This window comes from Chaetodon trifascialis, chromosome 9, assembly GCF_039877785.1.
Source record: "Chaetodon trifascialis isolate fChaTrf1 chromosome 9, fChaTrf1.hap1, whole genome shotgun sequence".
Classification (NCBI taxonomy): Eukaryota; Metazoa; Chordata; class Actinopteri; order Chaetodontiformes; family Chaetodontidae; genus Chaetodon; species Chaetodon trifascialis.
In genome coordinates, this window is record NC_092064.1 from 898,157 (window position 1) to 920,202 (window position 22,046).

Below are 22,046 nucleotides of genomic sequence, written 5' to 3' on the forward strand. Positions count from 1 at the left end.
TTCAACTGAACTGAGAAACGAACGAATCACCTGAGGAAGTGATTCGGTTCAGTACGTTCACTTAAAAGATTCGTTCTTTTGAACGAATCATTCGGGAACGACACAACAATAGGGCCTAGGGCGTGTCCCCCCCCCCCCCCCCGGAAGCTCCGCCCCTGCTCATGATATATACTATTATTATTATTATTATATACTATTATTGTGATATTACATATACCGTGATAAAAGATTCTGTCAATATTAGATTAGATTGAATTAGATTTAGATTTACTTGTCCTTCTGCAAGGAAAATTGGTGTGCCCATGCCCAGCCTACATTAAGGAATGCTTGTCATTGCCAGCCTCTGGTTTTGGGGAGTATTCATAACATCTATCAGTTTAGTGATAGTGAGTACAATGAAAGACAAAATTTGTCAGTTGTCTTGTCCCACACAGCTAGGATACATATATACATACTCACATAATAATATAGTTATGTGTGCATCAATAAGAGGATTGAAGCAGAAATTTAAAAGTAACTGCTTGAGCTTTACAATGTTAGTCTAGCACTGTTTCCTTACCAGTCATACATCTTTGTGGCATTTCAGTTCCCAAAGCAATGTTAATTTCTATATGTAAAAACATTAAAAACATCATAATTGCAAATTGAAATACCATACAGTACAGTTCATTCTTTTTCCTTATTAAAGCAACATGAGTGAGGAGTTAGGAAAAGTGGGCATTTTATATTTTGAATATTCTATAACCATCAAATTATCAGTAGCAACTGTGACGGCTTGACAAATATCTTCTGTTATCTGGATAGATTCTGGACAAGATGCATAGACTCACAATCCCTGTAATATAATAATACTCCCTTCAGCAAGTAAACTCATCTGCTCCTAGTCGGAATTGCCTGGTGTATGAATTGTGCTATACAAATAAATTTGCCTTGAATAAAGGTAAAAAAAAAAAAAAAAAAAAAAACTGCACAGGCTTCTTTGGCCCAACCCAACTGAACAACTATGGGTGATTTTGGAGCAACATGTTAAGGCTAACGCCAAAAACCCAAAGAGGGAATATCTCTTGGAAACTGTTGCTCATCCCTCAAGTTCCAGCAAATGTGATCAAACTCTTTATGTTGTAGTTGTCGTCCAAGTTTAACTTTGTTGCATATTCATGCATTTTCATTCAGACATTTTAATGTATGTGGCCCAAGGAAGAACAGGAAGTCATAAAAGCTTAACATAAACTCTGAAAGCTCACTGCTTAATAATCACTATTACTTTGTCGAAAAGCCTTTATTGAAACCCCACACACACACACACACACACACACACACACACACACACACACACACACACACACACACACACACACACAATTACAAAAAAAATTGCAGGAATTTTATACATTCATATATTTGATATATTTACCACTTCATACTGCATCTCACTGAGGCAGGACTGTGTTTTTCCAATCACAATAGTTACAGGTATACACACATCATATAAAGCAAACCCCTGTTAAGGTTCTGTATAGACCAAAACATTGCCATCCATTTATGAAACACCCTCTCAGCAGTAAAAATTTTGGAACAACCTAACCACTTTAGTAAAGTATCTGAACAAGACAACCTTTGGCACTGTCACTGTCAGACACTGCCAAGAATAACTGACAGCTGCTCTGCACCCACCTTCCTATTGAAACACAAGCAACAAACACTAAAAGCTCACTTTCCCATCTTCATATCTCTTCTTGCCGACTGAAAATAATGATCAAGAAATAGAAGCTTCTGAAATGCTGCATCTTAAAGAGTCATTTTGGATTATCATGTGCATATAGTTTAGTGGGCATGAGTCTTTATCACCACATAACCAAGGCTGGCAGGTGATAGGTTGGTTGCTTTGGATTGCTTTCAAGGTTGCTGGAATTGCTTATTGTAATTTCATCATAAAAGCAAAAATGTGACAGGGCATAATTACACTGCCACTGCCAGGCTAAGTGTGACCAGTAAAGAAATATAATACACCTATGATTCTGGGTTTTAGCAGTAAGATGTGTAGTTATTTGTAGAGATTTTCACATTTAAAGAACAAAATGAACAAAAAACACAACAGAAGAATTTAATAACAAAATAAAGTGAAAAAAGGCTTAAAACTTTGATATGTTTATAGGCATTATACAATTTTGTATATACATACATATCACATGGAAATCTGTATACAGGTTTTTGTACAAGTTCAAATATAGATAGCAGTTAAGCAGCAGAGTTGCCATGGTATAGTGTGCAATCATCAACACCAGTCTCAAGGTTTTATACTTCCCACAGACAGACAGACAGACAGACAGACAGACAGACAGACAGACTTCTTTGCACCTCTGGTGAACTAACTAAATAGACAGTGTAACATATGACATGACCTCTACAGGATTTCAGGCCGATGCACATGTTGATGCACAGGTTGACCGTTTAAAAAAATCTGACAATCAAATACCGGATTATTTTAGTTTTCTTTGCACAAGTCATAACAAACACTTTTGATAAAATTCTCTAAAATTGGTTTTGCTAACGAGAAATGTATTGGGCAGGACAGCTGGCAGTCGAAAATAATCTATATCACTACTTTCTGGTGGACATACTATAGAATGTTGACACTTTGCAAAAATATCTTTGCCATTTCTATACATCAATTTTATATTTATTGCTGTCAATTGTTTTGTTGTGGAGCTGATAAACATGCTAGCTCACTGGCTAGTGAAGCATCTAGCTTCTGGTGTGGCCTATAACTGAAACACATTAAGAATTCTAAATCTGCCCATTTCAGATGAGTGTGAGTGACTGTGCCATGGTGGTGTAAATACTGTTTCAGAGAAATATAACTGCTCAATTTTGATTTTGTTTTAAGCCATGACAATGATGAAATGTCAAGATACTATATTTCCACCGTATCAGTAGTTCACAGATCTGAGTATTTGCCTTCAAAAACCTGCGTCTTTTAAACCTCCCATGTGTCTCTTCCCTTTAGCTCACCCACTTGCAAACAGAAAACCTGACATTAAGAGCAAATACCACTGCAAAGCTTCTCACAAGAAGTGCAACATCCATTTCAAGTCAGAACATAAGATTAAGGGTTTACTGAATTTGGTGGAGAGATGGTGCCAGCTGGAGGAGGAACTGAACACTTGTGCCATTGTTCAACTGCATGGTATGGCTCAATCAACTTGCTCTTTTTTAAGTTCTATTGTCAAATTTTGCTACTATCTGGTAATGTTTTTAGCATAACCTCCTTCGACAGTCGTGTCACTGCATTACCCAAACACAACAGTTTTTTTCCAGCAGACTTTTGTCTTGCTGCCATCAGCCTTCTCTGAAACAAAACTTGACTCCTAGAAGCTAATAATATGTTGAGAGGATACTATCTGAAGTGGAAAATTAAACCCAGGTACCAAAAGTGAGTCGAATCAAGCTGAGCCAAGACGTACCAGGCAGTGGAAACACGGCTAGCACCACTGCAAAGCTACTCACATTAAGTGCACCAGCCAATTCAAGTCAGAGGAAAAGATGTGTGTACTGAACCTGGTGAAGAGATGGACCCAGCTGAAGAGGAACACTTACAGGTGCTTACTACCATTGATATGACAGAGGGGCCAGCGGGCCCCAGAAATAACTTGACCTGGTATAGATGATGCAATGGCCCCTGTACTCTAATTTACAAAAGCACTTACAAAACTAGATATGTACAAAATAACACAATATCCTGCTGATAGTGGACGTGCTGGGTGTTTGAGAGGAGGACATGGCTCTGGGGTTTTCAGTAAAACTTAATTCTTCTAATTTTTTCTTCTCTGAATTTTTTTTTTTTTTTTCCAGAAAATAAGGGATTCATTGGTTTCCAGCATGTTGCTGCAGCAGATTAGCTGGTGCAGAGGTGGTGATTAGGGGGGAATTAGATGACTTTGTAGGTCAGGAAGTCACGAAGCGGCGTGGGAATGGCCAGGGCCTCCACCTGCTGGGTGGTCATCACCCGGCGAAGGGCCATCCTGCACATGTGCTGCAGACTGGCAATGCTACGAGGACACTCCCAGAAGTGCACACTACCATCACGGGTGCTTGAACCCCCCCCCCCACCCCACAAAAAAAAAGAAAAATGACAAATCAGAGAGGAGTAGGTAGTTTAACTCTTGAGCTGCAGTGGCACATTACAAATGACTTCAGTCTGAAATCTCTTAAGAAAATTAAATGCATACAGCCTGCCCATGGAGACAGCAAGCTCATATAAAAACATTGATAACGGGTTTCTTTGACTATTCTATCTTAAAGCAGGAGTCAAAAAGATGTGACAGAGGTAATGTTATGTGAACTGTGCTCAGAATAGTTTGTGTGTAAACATGTGTTATGTCTTACCCCGCAGCAAGGACACTTCCTTCAGCAGAGAAGGCACAGCAGAGGCCACTAGTGAGAGAGGCGATGGCCTGAGGAGCCCTTTCCTCTATGCTCCAGAAACGAACCAACCTGAGCAGAGACACAAAAACCAACAACACAAGGACACTGCTGTCAGAAATCAAACTGCATGCAAGAAACTGAACTTACTTTGTGTTTTTATGGTTAAAACAGACTGTAGTAAGTGATTTTACATACAGGTTAATTTATTCTTCATTGCCATCCAAAAAAGTTTGAAGAAAAAAATATTTAAAATCCTGATCCTCTTCCTGTACACATAATGACACTGTAACTTCCAGAATGGTTCCTGTCCTTGCCGCCCCAAAAGAAATACATAAATAAAATAACCTTTTTATTAGTGCTGTCAATCGATTAAAATATTTAATCGCAATTAATCGCATGAATGTCATAGTTAACTCGCAATTAATTGCAAATTAATTGCACATTTTCATCTATTCTAAATGTCCCTTGAATTATCATTTTAATACTGTTATCAACATGGAAAAGTGGATAGGCTTGCTTTGTGCAAATGTTTTTTTTTTGAAAACAACAACATGTAGTGCTATATTTCACACTAACATTCTCACTTTGAGCAGTCCCTCACATTTGAATGAATCAAATCTTGTTACAGTTACTTGTTACAGTTTAACACTGTCAATAAACAGATGACAAAATATAAATACTTGGTTACAAAAAAGCCCCTTCAGCAACCCTTTCTAAGGGATCAAAACAGGGTGATACAAGATAAAGCTACAAGGCGCACATCATTGTAAACTAGGACTCAGCCTATAGTGCAGTTAAACCATGGCTTAAACTTTCATTTCTCAAGTTTCCTTTGAACATAATAGCGTCCATATGTCTCTGTCGAAAGCCATCCATTGTCACCTGGTTTTGACAAGGGGGTGGCGGAGAATTCGCATTCGCCGTGTTTGGCCATCAAGTTGTATTTCAGACTGGACGTGCTACAGTGATAATTCAGTTCACACCGACACTTTGGTCTTCTCAGTTGACCCATCCTACAACTTTTTGAAACTAAACTTCCGCGCCCTTGACATCCACACTCTTTTACAACTAGCGAGCAGGCAAGACCAAACAAGTGCGTGGGGCATGCCGATTGTTTCGTTTCCGGTTTACAATCGGATCCTGTAGTTTTTCTTATGTTACTAGCAGTGGCCACAGCTTATAAAAAACTACAAGTTCACTAGGTCACAAAGAGCGTTAATCTTGTGATAAAAAAAATGATGCAGTTAAAATTGATTTGCGTTAACGCGTTAATAACGCAATATTTTTAACAGCACTACTTTTTATACATTTGTAGGTCACTCCAAAAAGATATCTGCAAGGAATTAAAACATTGTTCAAAGAAGATTTTTTTGTGTCGGATATTATATGGCTTGGATTACAAATTATGTGTCTTTCCAGAATATTTGTCACCAACAGTTGGTTTGATCTGTTTTATGAACTGTGGGAACCATGAGGTTGACAGTGATCCACTGTCACAGTGAGTTATACATAAGAATCTAATTAAAATTAGAACAACCTCTGCAATAGTACAACAAGATAGGAGAATTAAATGTGGACTCCTTAACATCAGATCTCTGTCCTCTAAAGCTGTTCTAGTAAATGAGTTAATATCAGACCATAATGCTGATTTATTTTGTCTGACTGAAACCTGGCTGTGTCCTGAAGAGTATGTGAGTCTAAATGAAGCTACTCCTCCGAGCCATATTAATACTCACATTCCTCGAGGCAGCGGCAGAGGAGGTGGAGTTGCAGCCATTTTTGACTCAAGCCTTTTGATCAACCCTAAACCTAAACTCGACTATAACTCATTTGAAAGCCTTGTTCTCACTCTTTCTCATGAGAAATGGAAAACAGTGCAACCACTTTTATTTGTTGTAGTATACCGCTCTCCTGGTCCTTACTCCGAATTTATAGCTGAGTTCTCGGAGTTTCTATCAAGTTTAGTTCTTGAAGCAGATAAAGTAATTATTGTAGGTGACTTTAATGTACATGTCGACGTTGATAATGACAGCCTTAGCACTGCGTTTATCTCAGTATTAGACTCAGTTGGCTTCCGCCAGAATGTACATGAACCGACTCACTGTTTTAACCACACCCTCGACCTTGTTCTGACATATGGCATTGAAATCGAAGACTTAATAGTCTCCTCACAGAATCCTCTTTTATCAGACAATCATTTAATAACTTTCAAATTCATATTACCAGACTACCAGCCAGTAGGCAAAAATTCTTATACCAGACTCCTGTCTGATAGTGCTGTAGCTAAATTTAAGGATATGATCCCATCAGTATTTAATTCAATGCCATGTCTCAATACAACAGAGGAGTCTTATGCTAACGTTAGTCCCTCCCAGATTGACTTCCTGGTTGATAGTGCTACAGGATTGTTGCGTATGACACTTGACTCTGTTGCTCCCCTAAAAAAGAAGAAAATTAAACATAGGAGGTTAGCTCCATGGTATACTCCTCAAACCCGCAAATTAAAGCAAACTTCACGGAAAATAGAAAGGAAATGGTGTTCTACCAATTTGGAAGAATTTCGGTCCGCCTGGCAAGACAGTCTTAAAATATACAGGAAAGCCCTCCGCAGTGCCAGGGCAGCCTATTACTCTGCACTAATAGAGGAAAATAAGAACAATCCCAGGTTTCTCTTCAGCACTGTAGCCAGGCTGACAGAGAGCCATAATTCTGTTGAACCATGTATTCCTTTAGCTCTGAACAGTAATGACTTCATGAGCTTCTTTAATGATAAAATTCTAACTATCAGAGACAGAATTCATCAACTCCTGCCGTTAACAGGTACTGTTTTGTCTTCAAACGCAGAAATCGTAGAAACTGTTACTCAGTCTGTCGCAGTTTTAGACTGTTTTACTCCTGTTGACCTTCACCAACTAATTTCAATAATTTCATCATCAAAATCATCTACCTGTATTTTAGATCCTATCCCGACTAAGCTGTTTAAAGAAGTATTACCTCTAATTGACTCTTCAGTTTTAGACATGATCAATCTCTCTTTATCAACAGGCTACGTACCACAGTCCTTTAAAGTAGCTGTGATAAAACCGCTACTGAAAAAGCCTACTCTTGATCCAGGGGTTTTAGCCAACTATAGACCGATATCCAACCTTCCCTTTCTCTCAAAAACTCTTGAGAAAGCAGTTGCCAATCAGCTGTGCGACTTTCTAAACAATAATAGTTTATTCGAGGATTTCCAGTCAGGATTTAGAGTGCATCATAGCACAGAGACAGCACTGGTTAAAGTTACAAATGACCTTCTAATTGCATCTGATAAAGGATTTGTCTCTGTACTAGTCTTACTGGATCTTAGTGCTGCATTTGACACCATTGACCATGGCATCCTATTGCAGACACTGGAACATTTCATTGGCATTAAGAGAACTGCGCTAAGCTGGTTTAAATCCTACTTGTCAGATCGCTCTCAGTTTGTACGCGTTAATGACGACTCCTCTGTGCTCACTAAAGTCAGCTATGGAGTTCCGCAGGGTTCTGTGCTTGGACCAATTCTATTCACCTTATATATGCTTCCTTTAGGTAAGATTATCAGGAAGCACTCAATAAATTTTCATTGCTATGCAGATGATACCCAGCTATATTTATCAATGAAACCGGAAGAAACCAGTCAGTTAACTAGACTACAAGCATGTCTTCATGACATAAAGACCTGGATGACCTGCAATTTTCTGATGCTAAACTCGGACAAAACTGAAGTTATAGTAATAGGCCCTAAACATTTTAGAAAGTCACTTTCTGATGACATAGCAGTTATGGATGGCATTGCGCTGGCCTCCAGCACCACTGTAAAGAATCTGGGAGTTATCTTTGACCAAGACATGTCCTTTCACTCCCATGTAAAACAAATTTCAAGGACTGCCTTTTTTCACCTACGTAATATCGCAAAAATCAGGCATATTTTGTCTCAAAATGATGCAGAAAAACTAGTCCATGCATTCATAACTTCCAGGTTGGATTATTGCAATTCTTTACTATCAGGCTGCCCAAATTCGTTGCTGAATATTCTCCAGTTGCTCCAGAACGCTGCAGCACGTGTTCTGACAAAAACCAGGAAGCGAGATCATATTTCTCCAATACTCGCCACTTTGCACTGGCTCCCTGTAAAGTTTAGAATAGAGTTTAAAATTCTCCTCCTTACTTACAAAGCCATAAATGGCCAGGCACCTTCTTATCTTAAAGAGCTCATAGTACCTTATTGCCCTACTCGAACACTGCGTTCCCAGAATGCAGGTCTACTTATGGTTCCTAAAGTCTCAAAAAGCAGAACAGGAGTCAGAGCATTTAGCTATCAAGCTCCTCTCCTGTGGAACCATCTTCCAATCTTTGTCCGGGAGGCAGACACTGTCTCTACATTTAAGAGTAGGCTTAAAACTTTCCTTTTTGATAAAGCTTACAGTTAGGGCTGGCTCAGGCTTGTCCTGGACCAGCCCCTAGTTATGCTGCTATAGGATTAGACTGTCGGGGGACATCCAAAGATACACCGAGCTCCTCCGTCCTTCTGTCCCTCTCCATCCGCACGCTCTCATGTCCTACCACGGCGTGTTACTAACTTAGCTCCTTCCCCGGAGTCTCTGTGCTTTGTCGTCTTGCAGGTTCCCATGGACAGTGGCTGAATCTGGATTGTGGATTTCAGCTGCATCTCCTGCCTTGGCCCTGCCTGACATCCACTGCAACTGCTACTGCTGTTATTACATCCACTGTCACTGTTACTGTGACTGCATGTCTGTCTCTCTGTCTCTGTCTCTCTCTCTCTCTCTCTGACTGCTTTTCTGTCTGTCTGTCTGTCTGTCTGTCTGTCTGTCTGTCTGTCTGTCTGTCTGTCTGTCTGTCTGTCTGTCTGTCTCACTCTCCCTCTCTTGCTCTTCCTCTCTCACCCAACCAGTCGAGGCAGATGGCCGCCCACCCAGAGTCTGGTTCTGCTCGAGGTTTCTGCCTGTTAAAAGGAAGTTTTTCCTCGCCACTGTCGCCAAGTGCTTGCTCATGGGGGAATTGTTGGTTTCTTTGTAGATAAAAGAGCTTGGTCTGTACCAGCTCTATATGGAAAGTGTCCTGAGACAACTTCTGTTGTGATTTGGCGCTATACAAATAAAATTGAATTGAATTGAGTTGAATCCATAGTTGTTTTGTACATGTGTATTTTTTTATGTTTGTTATTCTAAATGTCTGACTGAGTCTGGCTTGACAGACTTCAGATGAAACTGTAATCCATTTTGGGTGGAGTCACAGTAATTGATGGCCATGCTCACCTGTCAACTCTATGTGAGTCCATTCTCTGTGATTCACAGTGATTGACAATTTCATTCACCTGTTAGCTTACGTTGCACCCTGAAGTAGAAATTGTATCCCTGCAAGTGTACACATTGATGAAGGCCAGATGTCCAGAAAGTTTTGTGTATTGCCAGACAGATGACTGAGCAAATGTATTAAATGGTACACTGCTGAGTAAGACCCTCTCTTTTTCATATATGTACACAGACATTAAGGATAACCAACCAGATAGTCAGAGCACAGTGGCACCCTTCCAAATATATCAGACGCAATAAAGTAATTCCCCAAATATCCAAAACTCTATCTAGAGCCAAAAGATCTGTGTTTCTGTCATTTGATAAGGAGAGACATTGGAGAGAGACCTCAACACCACCCACACCAAAGATATGTGGCGAGCAATCCAGAACATCACAAGCTACAAAAGCAATAGTGAGAGAGGCCACATTGCCAGATGAGCTTAACACATTTTATGCTGATCTCCTTGACATGAGTCAGCTGTCAAGTCAACTTCACTGTCAGAGCTCACTGTGAATGTAAGAAGAATCCTGCTAAAAGGACATGTCCTTTCACTCCCATGTAAAACAAATTCAAGGACTGCCTTTTTTCACCTATGAAAATTGCAAAAATCAGGCACATCCTGTCTCCAAATGATGCAGAAAAACTAATCCATGCATTCGTAACTTCAAGGTTGGATTACTGCAATTCCTCACTATCAGGTTGCCCAATTTCGTTGCTGAATATTCTCCAGTTGCTCCAGAACGCTGCAGCACGTGTTCTTACAAAAACAAGGAAAAGAGATTGTCATAAAGGCTCTCTTATAGAACTGACTGGCGTCTGCTTGTAATTGCAAAGTGTGCGTCTGTTAGAACGCACTCCACGAAGTTCCCCCAAGACTCAATAATGAAAACAAGAGAGATCATATTTCTCAGATATTAGCCACTCTGCACTGGCTCCCTGTAAAGTTTAGTCTAGAATCTAAAATCCTCCTCCTTACTTAGAAAGCTATAAATGGTCCAGCACCATCTTATCTTAAAGAGCTCATGGTACCTTATTATGCAGGCTTACTTATGGTTCCTAAAGTCTCCAAAAGCAGAACCGGAGCCAGAGCATTTAGATATCAAGCTCCTCTCCTGTGGAACCATCTTCTAGTCTTTGTCTGAGAGGCAGACACTGTCTCTGCATTTAAGAGTAGGCTTAAAACTTTCCTTTTTGATAAATCCTATAGTTAGGGCTGGCTCAGGCTTGCCCTGGACCAGCCCCTTGTTATGCTACTATAGCATTAGACTGTCGGGGACTTCCAAAGATACACTGAGCTCCTCTGTCCTTCTCTCCCTCTCCATCTGCACGTTTTCATGTCCTACTATGGCGTGTTACTAACTTGGCCTCTTCCTCTGAGTCCCTGTGCTTTGTCGTCTCACAGGTTCCCATGAATAGTGGCTAAATGCTGCATTGTGAATTAGAGCTATGTCTCCTGCCATGGCCCTGCCTGACATCCACCGCAACTGCAATTACAAAGTCATGTGGCAGACGCTTTTATCCAAGCGAAGTACATTCACACACCGATGACACAGTATCTTGCACAAGGATACTTTGGCATGTGGCCTGCCAAGGCCAGGGATCGAACCACTGACCTTCTGATTGGTGGACGACCTCTCTACTTCCTAAGCCACACCCACCCTTCAAGGAATAACTTGTGGGTTGTGTGCGTTTTATGATTTTTCACATGCAACAACTTAGTGCTTGGCCAGACAACAATCACAGTAATTGACAGCTATCTACCAATCATGTCACATACAAAAGCTATGTAGGTGGCACGGTGGAAACTGTCGCCTCACACCTAGAAGGTCCCGGTTCAATTTCCGCTGTGGGCACTGGGGGCGTGTCCTCCACCATGCCTTTGGGGCCTGCTGTTCGAGGAAAAAGGGCTGGCAGCCCACCACTCCTGGTCTGCCGCGGAGGAAGGACGGACCAAGGATGGGTCAAATGCAGAGAAGAATTTCACAAGAAGCATGCCGTGTGCAGTTTCCCTCCCTAACTCTGCATGTTGTGTGTTAATGAGACTAATAAAGGTTGTCTTCTTCTTCTTCTATCTTCCATTAAGACTCATGACAGGTTTTAAAAACACACTGAAGCAAACAGCAAAGCTTTTCTGCTGCACTGCTGTTTAATTAATCCCATGTGCATAAATGGTTTTGGTGAACAACCACATCCACTCAAGGGGGACACAGCTGAACTTGCAGTTTTGTCAAGGCTCACATGAAATTACTGCACATTCAGAATTTAAAAATTTTGAAATACTAACCATGCAAACCATGTTGAAACATGTTCATGATGATATAGCCAACCCCATGAGACACATAATATCCCATAATAAAAAAAAAAGTGTTTTAAAGAATTGCTCCTGAGGGCTTATACTGCAATGTCAGCATGTTAACATTTCATTTCGAAAGATCCCCCAAATTTGAAAAACAAAACAAAAAACTGGATATTGAGGGAGATGTAAATAAAAAAAGAGTTAAAAATTAAGAAATTACAGAAATTACATCATGGATTATTTCTGATGTCATTCATTGTCTTACCTGTCATCAGTAATGCTGGCAATGTGGCGGCCGTCAGGGCAGAAGCTCAGAGAGCGAACCCAGCGGTCATTTGCCCCTCCAGCGAAAATGGGTGATGGAGGAGGAAAAAGATGGCTAAAAAGATGGGGAAAAAAGGTTCAAAGAACAATGAACATTCACTGTTTGTAAAAGACAGAACAGCTTCACCATTGTAAAGTAATATGTATATAACTTCGACAAAGGAAACAGCACATTGATTCTCTTGAAATTAAAATTTAAATTAATAAGCAATAGAACACACTTCCGCACGCAGTACCAAGGTTGGTTCTTTTAGCCAATGTTCGGTAAGAGAGAGAGAGAGAGAGAGAGAGAGAGAGAGAGAGATATGTTGGCACGCTCTCATTAACTGAGTGATTTATGTCAGTGAGGTGTTAGCATTTCCCTTAAGAAAGTATTAAATATTTACCTTCTTGAATAAAATAGCCTATTGCTTGAATACTACATTGTTGTCTTATTTTTCATATGCGGTTACACAGCACTGGTTAAAACTAGAAAGTGGCAGGTAAACTAAATAGAATGGCTCATAGGTTTTGGAATCCACCTACCACAGTGACAGCTGACAAAAAAGGTTAATTTCCAACCGTGCACATTGCGCTCCAGGGTTATGCAATTACAGCCTCATTTAAAAGTTACATATAGGCTCACTTTAAAGGGTATCTTTGGCCAAAATATCTATAAAAATAAACAATCCTTGCATGAAAGTTTACTGAAGGTTCACTTATTAGCTTTTACTGCAACTTTTAACCACATCTCAGGTTCTTCAGCAGATGGAAACACACTCCATCCCCTGAAGAAAACTGAGATATGGTTGAAAGCTCTAGAAAAGGTAAAGATTTTTTCATTAAGATACTTGTTTTTAATATAATGAAATACAATAACACTACTTGTATTTTAATGAATGACAAATAGAAATAGTAAGGATACTTGATCCTGAGTTATGAATAATAAGGCATTCCAGGGCAGCCAATGCCTGGACATCCTATTGTGTGCATTTTGTACCCCAGTTCCAGCAGGACAGTGGCCTTGTGGTGATCCCACACGATGACCCGGGTGTCATATGAAGCAGTGGCCAATAACGCCCCATCTGGCGAAAACTCACAAGACACCACATCATTGTGGTGCCCTTCCAGCTTCCGGATCAATGTGTACTTATCCATGTTCCATAGGAACACCTGCAATGTGAGGAGAGGACTGTTATAGCCCATGGAATGATTGGATGCAGTATAGTACAGATGTGGTATTTTACATTTATCATTAATATATGCACATCAAGCATTTATAAATTAAATTAAGCAACAAATTAAACCAGAATTAAACAGAGTTATGCTCAGGTTATATCATTGTAAAGCTTTGTAACCTTTAACCAGACCGAACAAACAAAACAGCACATGCTACACAAGCAGCAAGGCTCAAAATGCAACAGTTCACCTACAATGACAATTACCATTAACATTGCAACATTTTTAGATAATAGCATTAAACTATAACATCGTAATTTAAATGTATACATATTTTAATACACTATTAAATGCACTACATAAATATTTCCATAATTTTAACAAAAAAAGTCTACACAAAAAAATGAGAAAATAAAACAAGTAGTAACTTAAGGTAACATAATGTTACTCCACTGGTATCCCCTTTCAGAGTTTTAGTTCACTGTGTTTACAATAGGCTCGCACCTCCGGCAGAAGCCTACGAAGAGAGACAGATACTGCAAGAGAAAAGAATATTTTATGGCCAAAGGATTGATACCTCTGGCAAGTACACATATGCATACATACACACATACATACTGTACACACACATACACTGGTTGAAAAGTGATTATCTGTGGAAGCCTGCTTCTTTTAAAAGTCAGACATTGTTTGAAGCTTTAGTGTAAATATCTATCTATGCATCATCTGAGAACTAAGCAATTATGTAACTTCTACACCATATCACTCTTTGGTTAAACTGAAAATGCTTAAAAGTGCTGCAAATGCTGCTTGTGAACAACTGCAGTTAATGATCGACATAAAACAGTCACATGCAAGCTAATGGTTCAGTTTCCTGAGCACATTTCTTCCTCTCTGTACCTACTTTATTTTTTAGTTTCCCAATTGAAGTTTGAACATTTGCATAATTTTCTCCATTGGATTTCTCAACTGTGTTTTTTATCACAACTACGCTGGTGAAAAAAATGCTGACGAAATACAGCACAAGTTACTGCTGTTCCACTGTTGCTGCTAACAGCAGAAAAACTCAAATGCTCTTTATAAAATCAGAAAAAGACACAGAAAAGTTACCACATAAACAGACAATTTGTTGACTGTTCAACAGTTTTAAGGCAACAGCTTATATTTGTAGGATACAAGTGCTCTGCAAAAGCACAAAAATGTTTAATTTCTGTATATCAATAATAATTTGAAACCTGCACAATAATTCAATGACAAAGGAAATGAGTATAACATTTGTAAGGCACTGGCAGCTTCTAAAATTCTAGCAATAAAAGAGAGGCTAGCATGTGCACTCTGTTGACAAAGCTATTTAAAGATAAGGGGGGAGGTGTGGAAGCAGTTTTGGGAGAGAGGTGGTAGGTGAGGGGGATGATGGAGTACTTCATAATCAGTCTAATGACAGTTTTGAACTGAAATTAAAATAAATAGAGGAACTGCGACAGCAGAGGTAGACAGACACGGAGCAGCACCTACGTACAGATTGACCTTGCGGGTCAGGTGCCAGACTGCCCCTGGCCAGGCCTTTGGGCATTGTGCACTGTGCGTCCCCAGTTTACACCGGCTGCTCAAAATGTCAGCGCGGCCCTCCGTTCAAAACCAATCACACACTGAGCTCTGCCACCACCTGTGACAGGGAGAGCAAGACACACACTGTAGGGACACACACAGCCTAACAATGCTACTACCATCTCTACCATTACCACCATGTTCAGATTGATCCAGGGCTGCAACACTGTAGTTAAGGTGGACTAATGGTGGCCAGTCTATGGAATCATTACCCAGAAACATGTCTGCTTCAAGGACTGCAGAAGTCAATTCAACGTGTAATAATATAAGGTAATATTTTTCTTTTATGAACTGATTGACAACATGGAAGGCAGAATTGCTTTCAAAACTGCAAAAGAATATTTTTTTGAAGTTACATTAATTTATTTTCAAATTCCCCTGCTGTAATGATTTAAAGGTGTGGTCTGGAAACAAATGTCCTTATGACAACAGTGAAAACAGTCTCCTCTGCATGCAAACGTCAGAACATCAATAGCCTTTTTTGTACTGCAAACAAAACCCAAACAGAATCTAGATGCAGGTAGCTCAACTTTTTATCACACTGAGCACAGTTTGTTCTATGGTGGAAATGGGAGGGCAGGGCAGATATGGTTGTTTTTTCATTTGTAGGCTGATTGAGCATAACTGGTCACAAGCAACTGCACACAGATTAGCTAGCAAACCCAACAAAAAACTAACAAGAAACTTGTACACATACTGCTTTGCTGGCACCAACTGAGCACAGGATGGAGGAGTTAGGGGAGAAGGCGCTGCAGTACACCCAGTTCTGATGCCCCCGCAAAACCTTCATCATATTACCTACAAGACAGAAACAACATTATCTAAGATGAAGCAGTACACCATGTTCTTTACTGTCGAAGGCCACTGCTGTCACGTGTCATGCATAATACTAATACTTGCTGGCTGTCGAAATACTTGCTGGCTGTGACGACTTAACTTCCCCAGTGTGGGATCAATAAAGTAAATAAATAGTTACACTGTACTATACTTTTAACAATTGCTGTTATTCCATGTTTATATGCTTCGTTATATTTTTTGAGAACAATCTTTTTCTCTTAGTTTTCATTACTCATCCTTATTCTTCTTTATTTTAAATATATTTTATGTTAATGCATATGTTTAAACTGCTGCTGCAACAAAATAATTTCCCAAATTGGGATCAATAAACGTCTAAGTCTACTTTTCACTAATTCAACTGTTTGGTTTTTTTTTTTCTCAATTCAGAGGACTGGTATTTATTTGTAAAGTACAGCAGACCTCTTGTTTCTCAGTTGAAGAAATAAGCGGTCTGCTGTCACCTCATTACAACCGAAGTAAAAGAAAGAACAAAAGAAAAGCAAAGAGAAGCAAGTTGAGTTAAAGTAAAGATTCATATTAAGGACAGCTCATCTACATACCATCATCTTTGAGGTCCCACACACGGAGGGTCTTATCTCTGGATGCAGAGACCAACACAAGGCTGCCATCAGGAGCAAAGGTCAAGTCTCGCACTACATCAGTATGGTCCATCAGATTTAACAACAGTTTTCCTGAAACAGCCATCAAGTAAAACAGGAGTACTGAAAAACACAATTTTGAGAACTTGTACTATTCAATGATGAAAATTTGAGTGACACAATGTTTAAAGGCACAGAAAGAACTCTGTTCCTGTTCCAAAAACCTCCACCTTTGTGTGCTTAACTGTGAACTACAAAGGAAAAACCACAACAATGAAACAAAAATAGAACTAGAAGTATAACCTGGCATAAAAGGACTAATGCTCTTTTGATCACTGAAAATAAACTTTTTGTGTGGGCGTCTTATGCTTCAGTATATACAGTAAGTGCATTGACACTGTAGTGCCACTTGAAATTTAATATCATGGCTCCAGTTGTCCTCCTGAAAGAATGTCAAAGGGCCACATATAGTTGCATATAAATCGAAGCCCCTTATTGGTGACCCCATTTTATGAGCTTCTGGCAAGTGCTCTGTGGATGAATGTGGTGAAAAATTTGCAGTCAGAGGTGGCTGTATAGTTGACATTGCTCATGTTCCACTCAGCCTCAGTTTTCTCTGTTGCCTTACTTTGGTAGCATGCTAGCAGGTGTTGCTCCTGTGGAATAAGACTGGTTTTACAAAGTCAGCAAACTTCGTTCCTAATTTTGGCATCTTCAGTGGAAAATCAATACTTCCAAAGCATCTCAGACGCTCCGGTGCTGTGATTACCAGAGCAGTGTGGCATTGATGACTAATGTCCTCCTCCTTATTATCTTAGTTTATTGATAGGTCAGTCATTTTAAGAGTGCCTTCAGCACAAAGATAACTACTTCAAACAGTATGTTAGAGTTAGGGCTAGGTTACCATGCAATGGTAGAAATATGTCCACTGACAGAAATTTATTAATACGGTTTCCAAAGCAGGAACTATCCCTTAAGTTGTGTTTACACATTGTCATTCACAGTGTGTGTACTGCTACCCTGCTGCAGAGCAACCAAGTGGGTGTGTTCATAGCATCAGGGAGTGTAGCTTTTTCACTCCTTTTTTTCTTCTTGCTTGTATATTGCTTTCCATTGTTATCATCATCATTACAGATCCGTCCTCCTCCTCCTGCGTGTTCTACCCAGGCATCACCCCTCCCCTAAATGAAATGACATATTTCCAGTAAGTGAGAGTGATATGGACATATGTTCTACATGTATGAAAGGGAAACTGTTAGGACCTTATCCTGCAGAAATCAGCTGGAGTTTATATGAGAAAACATTTTTGGTGTCTGCCATACATTTGGCGGGCAGCGCAATGTTGCAGTCCAGCTGTCTTGGAAGGTGATGAGATTTGGGCAGTAGGACTGCTTACCATACTCTCATGTGACCTGAGTGTGACAATTGTTTCAGATAAAGCACCTCTACTGATTGCATCAGTTGTTCTCATTTGGAGCCATCAAGCTTCCAATTTGAAAGTAAGTTAGTTTTAATGTTTGGAGTCCTTTGTTTTTAACTCAAGTGTTGCCTCATGCGAGGCAGTTGTTTTTGTTTGTATCAAAGTTCCACATAAAAGAAGAAAATAAGTATGTTTAAGTATGGCACTGTATGGATATTTTAAACAATTTCTTAACTGAATTTACATAATTACTACTAATTACTATACAGTGATATATACCATTACTGTGACATTAAATTATATATACTGTGACAGAAGATTTTGGCCACATTGCCCACCCCTACACTGTGTGCACAATTATCAGGCAAGTTGTATTCCTGAGGATTAAATTTATTTTTGAACAAATACAGTGCTCTCAGGTAATCCAAAATAACAAACCTCAAACCTGAGTGTTTAACAAAGGCAAAGTGAGTTTTGGCTTTCTCAGGAGAGAGACAATTATTAGGCAACTGTGTGCAGAACTATAATGCAACTAAATGACAATGACACGAAATGAAAAATTTCCCATCTCACTTGTTTATTTTCATGTATCAGAGTAAGAATAACAAATAAGCAAATTTGAAATTTACAAATAAACACTATATAGCAACCCTTCTTTTCAATAGCTGTTATGTGCCTTCCATCCATGTAGTCCGTTTCATGATCTGTGGGTGATCAACTTTTCGTACAGCAGCAACCACAGCCTCCCAAATGCTGTTCAAAGATGTGTACTGTCTTGCCTCACTGCAAATCTCACATTTAAGAAGGGCCTACAAGTTCTCAACAGGGTTTATGTAAGGTGAGGAAGGGGGCCATGTCATTATACTGTCTAGAGATCAACCGATATGGATTTTTCAGGGCCGATACCGATACTGATTATTAATAATCAAGTGAAACCGATTGCCGATATTTAGAACCGATATTTGTTTGCAGCAAAAATTTAAATTTTTGTGTCAAAATTTAGAGTAACACACCTGAGATTAGAATGAATACAGTATACTGTTTGTTCATTTTGTGTACACTGAAAAAAAAGACCATAACTTTTTGTAAAATAACACAAACACAAAATCTTCATTGAAATGCCTTTAAGTTTAATTATTTTTAAAACAAAAAGTGCAGGGGCCTTCCAGCAAGATTTCTTAAAACTCACTCAAATAAATAAATAAATAAATAAATAAATAAATAAATAAATAAATAAATAAATAAATGTCTTCAGATATCTCTTGGCCCAGTCTAGACATTTCAACTTACAGTGCATTTGAAAAGTAATCACATCCCTTCACTTTCCCCACATTTTGTTATGTATACAGCCTTTTTCCAAAATTCCTTTATTAAATTTGTTTATTGTCTTATCGATCTACACACAATATCCCATAATGACAAAGTGAAGAAGGTTATTTTTAGAATTTTATGCAAATGTATTAAAAATAAAAAGCTGAAATATCGCATGTACATAAGTATTCACATCCGTTTCTGTGACACTCAAAATTGAGCTCTGTTTCCACTGATCATCCTTGAGATGTTTACAACTTGATTGGAGTCCACCTGTAGTAAATTCAATTGATTTGGAAAGGCACACACACACACATATAAAGTCCCATTATTGACAGTGCATGTCAGAGCAGAAACCAAGCCACGAAGTCTGGGGAAGGGTACAAAAAAATTTTGGCAGCATTGAAGGTCCCAAAGAGCACAGTGGTCTCCATCATTCATAAACGGAAGAAGTTTGGAACCACCAGGACTCTTCCTAGAGCTGGCAGTCTGGCCAAACTGAGCAATTGGGGTGGGCCTTGGTCAGGAAGGTGAACAAGAACCCAACGGTCGCTCTGACAGAGCTCCAGCATTCCTCTGTGGAGATGGGAGAACCTACCAGAAGGACAGCCATCACTGCAGCACTCCACCAATCAGGCTTTTATGGTAGAGTGGCCAGACGTAATGACAGCCAAAAGGCACCTTAAAGGACTCTCAGAGCATGAGAAACAAGATTATCTGGTCTGATGAAACCAAAATTGAACTCTCTGGCCTGAATGCCAAGCGTCACATCTGGAAGAAAACCAGGCACCTCTCATCACCTAGCTAGTACCATCCCTACGGTGAAGCATGGTGGTGGCAGCATCATGCTGTGGGGATGTTTTTCAGTGGCAGGAACTGGGAGACTAGTCAGGATCGAGGGAAAGATGAATGGAGCGAAGAACAGCGAAGAGTGATGTTTGATTAAAACCATTAAAACTGCGCAGCGATGCTCCCCATCTAACCTGACACAGCTTGAGAGGATATGCAGAGAAGAATGGGAAAAATACCCCAAATACAAACGTGCCAAGCTTGTAGCGTCATACCCAAGAAGATTTCAGGCTGTAATTGCAGCCAAGGGTGCCTCAACAAAGTACTGAGTAAAGGGTGTGAATACTTATGTACATGCAATATTTTAGTTTTTTATTTTTAATCAACTTTTAATAAACCTTTTTCACTTTGTCATTTTGGGGAATTGTGTGTAGATTGATAAGGCAAAAAATTAATCCATTTTGGAAAATGGCTGTAACATAACAAAATGTAGGGAAAGTGAAGGGGTGTGCATATTTTCCGAATGCACTGTATGAGTCTTGTTCAGTGGTGGTCATGTTTCAGCCCTTCTGACCCGGGCCATGTCTCTGTACCCCGAACAACTTGTACTTCTGGACACTCCAGGTAGGTTGCAGCACTGGAAATGAATGGGTTGCTGGTAGCTTCACGTTTAATTCTTAATTCTCTCTCCAACACCAGTTCTCAGCTAACGATTCTGCGTCTGTCTGGAAAGGGGTCAGGCAAATCATCAACTACAAGCTAGCAACGGTATCAGTTTCATTACCGTCATTAAAAAAAAATGCTGCGCATATAGGTCTATAGGGATCATAACAAAAATAAAGTCCACTCCATTCAATGTATCTGGTTGAATTTTTACTCAAGGAAAAGGTGACTGTGCAAAAGTACATGCTAAGAATGAACCCGAGCAGTCATACAGATGTTTTAACACAGGTATGTCCAGGCGCTCATTTAAGCGCATCTAAGCAGAGTACCGCTATCGTCCAAGCATACAGAGAAACTCCTCTGTTGAAAACAGTTTTTCAGCCTTTTTTCTGCTTGCTATTGTTCTTAGGACGAAATGCAAATAAAACAGTAAAATAACACTTTGGGCTGCTTAGCAGAGTCCTCTGTGAGGGCTCTGCTCATTCATGAGACGGAGCGGTGAAACTAACTGCATAGTTAAGCTGATCAATAGCTCAGCGACCCACCCAAATTCACCATATCAACACCAATGACGATCCAGAAGGAAGTAACCTCAGAGATAGGTTATTGCATGAAGAGCGCTCCCTCCACTCTAGAAACCACCTCCTCTTTATGTAAACAAGCAGGACCTTTGTGATTAATCAGAAACTAACACAGAGTCATAGGAGGAGACATTAGCAGCATTTTTTCAGGCTGGAATATAACTGTTGACCACAAAACAGCAAAGGTAAGACATTCTTTATGATGTAATGATTTTTTTTTCCTGCTACTCTGTGGCTGCTAGCTCTCCAAGTTTTCGTAACACAGTGAGGAGGCAGACATCTTCGTGATCATCGGACTCTCTGCTTTCATGTGATACCGGACTTTTGAGGTTTGTGTGAAGTGGTGAAATCAGCAGATGCTGTACCTTTGACGTGCGCTATTTTTGTGTTTTCGTTACATGCGCATATAATTTCGTGGGGTATGAATTATGTTTCGTTTGCGTGGCAATGCTTGGTAGAGGCTTTTAGCTGAGTTTCTCCCCATCAGTCTGGTATGCTACTAGTTAGGATTGGTGCTTGAGCGTGAGCATTGACCGTCTGAACTGCGCGCATGTCACGCTGCCTGCAAAGTGATTTTTAATTAGTCACAGTAATACCGTATACCCCGGGAAAATGTGGGGAAAGTTTGACGATATCAGAATTTGGATACCGCCCAACTCTACTGTGGACTCTTTCCACTTCCTGGGAACTATCAT

The 22,046-nt window shown here is 39.8% G+C and overlaps 1 protein-coding gene across 1 annotated transcript in view; it reads right to left on the bottom strand.

The window, feature by feature from the left end:
- Window positions 1–2,696: 2,696 nt before the first annotated feature.
- wsb1 (WD repeat and SOCS box containing 1) overlaps window positions 2,697–22,046 on the bottom strand; it is a 44,289-nt gene continuing 24,939 nt past the window's right edge. The window contains exons 4-9 of the mRNA XM_070970178.1: window positions 16,549–16,680; window positions 15,849–15,949; window positions 13,365–13,537; window positions 12,327–12,440; window positions 4,387–4,494; window positions 2,697–4,091 (exon numbers count right to left, since the gene is read on the bottom strand). Coding sequence (XP_070826279.1) covers window positions 3,929–4,091; window positions 4,387–4,494; window positions 12,327–12,440; window positions 13,365–13,537; window positions 15,849–15,949; window positions 16,549–16,680 — 791 coding nt within the window. The 3' untranslated portion in view covers window positions 2,697–3,928. The remainder of the gene's footprint in view (window positions 4,092–4,386; window positions 4,495–12,326; window positions 12,441–13,364; window positions 13,538–15,848; window positions 15,950–16,548; window positions 16,681–22,046) is intronic.